The 3,791-nt window shown below is 32.5% G+C and overlaps 1 protein-coding gene across 1 annotated transcript in view; it reads right to left on the bottom strand.

Moving 5' to 3' along the window:
- The window catches only part of LOC117173982 (RNA-binding protein 28-like), a 35,575-nt gene that overhangs the window by 22,532 nt on the left and 9,252 nt on the right, over positions 1-3,791 (bottom strand). Inside the window, exons 2-3 of the mRNA XM_033362656.1 lie at positions 1,022-1,167; positions 770-938 (exon numbers count right to left, since the gene is read on the bottom strand). Of these exons, the coding sequence (XP_033218547.1) occupies positions 770-938; positions 1,022-1,167 (315 nt within the window). The remainder of the gene's footprint in view (positions 1-769; positions 939-1,021; positions 1,168-3,791) is intronic.

The following is a 3,791-nucleotide window of genomic DNA, read 5'->3' on the forward strand; positions in this document are numbered from 1 at the left end:
TTATTAATGATTAAATGCCGTGAAAACGCAAATACTTGCATTTTTAACTTTTATCAATTGAACAGTTCAAATATTTCTGCTGAAAAAATGTAAATACACGATATCATTTTCAATGCTTTCAATAATCTAAATTGAAGAATGACCCAATTAATTTTAAAAATTTTATCATGTTAAGCTATTTTAAATTAGAAACATTAAAAACTAAACGATTCAACTTTATTAAACTTAATATTTTTCAAATCTAAAGCTAATTCTTTTATTTTAAGACATTTCAAATTAATAATGGTTCAATTATTATTGATACTTAATAATTCAACACTTTATCTTACGAATTAAAAATATTGTAAATGAAATCATTAAAATTGAAACGATCAAATATTAAATTTAATACCTTGAAATTTTAACGATTCAAGATTTTCTATTTCAAACATTTCAGGTTAAAAATTGCATATTTGAAAAGGGTTTGAAATTGAATAAACGTCTGTAATCATGAATCCGATTGCGATAAGAATAAGCCCTACCTAGTCATATAAAAAGATGTAATTTTCATTTTTATGGAGAAAATGAGGCAATTCAATTTGGACGTTGTTTCGTGGTTTCAGCGACCTTTACATTAAAAAAAGGTTTAAGTCGAACTTATTTTAAATTGAATTACATGATTTGATATGAAATTTGTGATAATGCAAGAGGCTGGATAGATTTTTCTTCTAAAAGTTTGTAAAATTCCCTATTCAGCTGCTATCTTGAAATAATATTACTTTCATCTCACCGAGGAATTCTTTTTTGTGTGTGTTAAAAATGGCTTTTGATGCATCCACGACTCTTTTAAACTGAACGAAACCACATCCAACTGGTTTTCCATCTGGACGCCGAAGTAAATTTATTTCTTCGATTTCTCCAAATGGTTCATAAAGTTGCCTAACATCCGCTTCAGTGACCTAATAGTTAAATTTTTAATAAACAAATTAGATATTCAGGTACTTTAAAATCACGAACAAGTTAAGAGTTTAAACCGTTTCACCTTGAACGAAAGATTGCGAACAATTATTCTTCCTTTCTTATTCTGAACTTGCACGTTGTCATCATTTTCAAAGTTTGATGGCTTGCCGAGCCTCTTTTTCTTATTTCTGTAAGTCCATGACAATTTTTTCCCTTTGTTATCATGACCTGTAAAAAATTCTGAGCGATTAATAAATATTAGAAACAGTAAATGAAATAGTGCTCAATACAAATTTGAATTTGTTAATCCTACAAACGCTAGTCCCTAAATTTTTTCCTTTAATTATAATATAAACAATAATATATTAATAATAATTATACAAATGAAAGAATTTTGAAATAAATTTTTGCTATTTACTTTCCTGTTTCAGGTTTACCCGTGCTTTTTCTTAATTCTTCCAACTTCTTCATTCACGTCAGTTCCAGTTTAGTATCATCCAAAATCCATCTTAAACACTCATCCATACTCAACTGTCTATCTTATTCTCCTGTACACCTCTCTAATACGTGCGCCCATTACTCCGTTTCGTATCTACAAACGCTAAACAGATACTCCTCTTCATCCATCCAATATCAGCGCGCTCTCACTCCTTGTCCCATTTTAAATCGTACAACCCTACTCCATTTTTCTTCCCTTTTATTTTTGCAGATATTCTGGTTCCATGAACCCTTTGGCCATCATATATTACCATTTATTGTACCTTGAATCTATCATCGTTTTCCAATCTTTCTTTTCCTTGTCTTACTAATAGCTCTAAATCTATGCCCTTCATTTCAAAACCCCTTCTCGTATATTACAAACTCTTTTCATTTTTTCCTTTCTTCCACCGATTTTGAATTTCCCACATTGCCTCTCGTCTCATTGTTCCGAATTTTGCACAAACATACTTATGTCATTCTGCTTCCCTCTCCCAATTTTAGCTCCTCTTCAAACCTTCAGACTCTCTTAACTTGTTTAGTTACCATTTTTTCTCTCCCTAACTCTTCTCTTAATATGTATCCTGGGCAACTCCAACTGACGCGTCAAATAACCAAACCCTTATCCTCCAATCGTTATTAAACCTTCTCTTACCTATACCCCATATTTGGCCCATCACTTTACTCGCACGTTCAATTCTTTTTCTCACCTGCAGCTCGTTTCCCTCTTCTGCATCAAACCAAAAACCTAGGTAACAGAACTCCTCCATAATTTACACTTTTTGTCCGTTTATCTTCCAAACTTAATTTATTTTGGTCTTTCTATTTCTGAAGCACATCACCTCGGTTTTATCTACTTTCACCGTCAAATTTTTTGCTCTCACATACTATTCGAAGATTGTCACCATTATGTTCATTCCCTTCTCATCATCTGCTAACAGAACTACGTCGTGCATATGCTACAGAGTATAGTTTGCTATTAACCAAAACCGTTCCTCCTCTCCCTTTCTCCTTTAGCTTATTCTTCTCTTACTAGAAGCCTACCAGCAGCAGGTACATTAAGCTAGTACCTCCACAATCGAATTTTTGAATTTTTCATAGCTCAGAATTTTGGGCTATTTTTGGGCTTTTTTTGGGCAGCAACAAAAATTTTTGGGCTCCTTTACTTTTTTCAAAAAATCAATTTTCTTGTGGAGGTGCCAGCTTACATTAACCCAGCACCTACACTTCTTTAAATCACTAAATAATAAAAATTCAATTACACCAGAATTTTGGGCTTTTTTTGGGCTCTTAAAATCCGCAAAAAAATTTTCCCCAAACCAACCCTTAACTTCTAAAATCAACCCCCTTCAAAAAATTGAAAATTTTCTAGTTATTTATTAACGGGATATTTTTGGACTTTCTTTGGGCTCCCAGAAAATACCTACTTCGATTTTTGGGCTCCAACCCTTACAATAAAAAATTAACCCCATTGTAACACGCAGATATGAAATTGTCAAAAAATAACTTTTATTAAATTTTAGAGCTTGAATAAAGTCTCTGATTTTTGGGCTCCTCGAAAATACACGCTACGATTTTTGGGCTTCACCCCTTAACGTCAAAAATCAACCTACGTAGATACTACTTTGTCAAAAAATCAATTTTTCTAGAATTTTTCGATGGTAATAGAGTCTCCGATTTTTGTGCTCCTCGAAAATACCCGATACGATTTTTGGGCTTCAACCCTTAACGTAAAAATTCAACCCCTCTCTTCCACGTAAATACAACTTTGTCTGCAAATAAATTTTTCTAGAATTTTTCAATGGAAATACAGTCTCTGATTTTTGGACTCCTCGAAAATACACGCTACGATTTTTGGGCTTCAACCCTTAACGTCAAAAATCAACCCATGTTGATACCACTTTGTCAAGAAATCAATTTTTTTAGAATTTTTTAATGGAAATAGAGTCTCTGATTTTTGTGCTCCTCGAAAATACCCGATACGATTTTTAACCTCAACCCTTAACATCAAAAATCAACCCCTCTCTACCACGTAAATACAACTTTGTCTGCAAATTAATTTTTGTAGAATTTTTTAATGGAAATAGAGTCTCTGATTTTTGGGCTCCTCGAAAATACACGCTACGATTTTTGGGTTTCAACCCTTAACTTCAAAAATCAACCCACGTAGATACTACTTTGTCAAAAAATCAATTTTTCTAGAATTTTTCAATGGTAATAGAGTCTCTGATTTTTGAGCTCCTCGAAAATACCGGATACGATTTTTAGCTTCAACCCTTAACGTTAAAAATCAACCCCTCTCTACCACGTAAATACAACTTTGTCTGCAAATTAATTTTTGTGGAATTTTTTAATGGAAATAGGGTCTATGATTT

Source organism: Belonocnema kinseyi, chromosome 5 (assembly GCF_010883055.1).
Source record: "Belonocnema kinseyi isolate 2016_QV_RU_SX_M_011 chromosome 5, B_treatae_v1, whole genome shotgun sequence".
Classification (NCBI taxonomy): Eukaryota; Metazoa; Arthropoda; class Insecta; order Hymenoptera; family Cynipidae; genus Belonocnema; species Belonocnema kinseyi.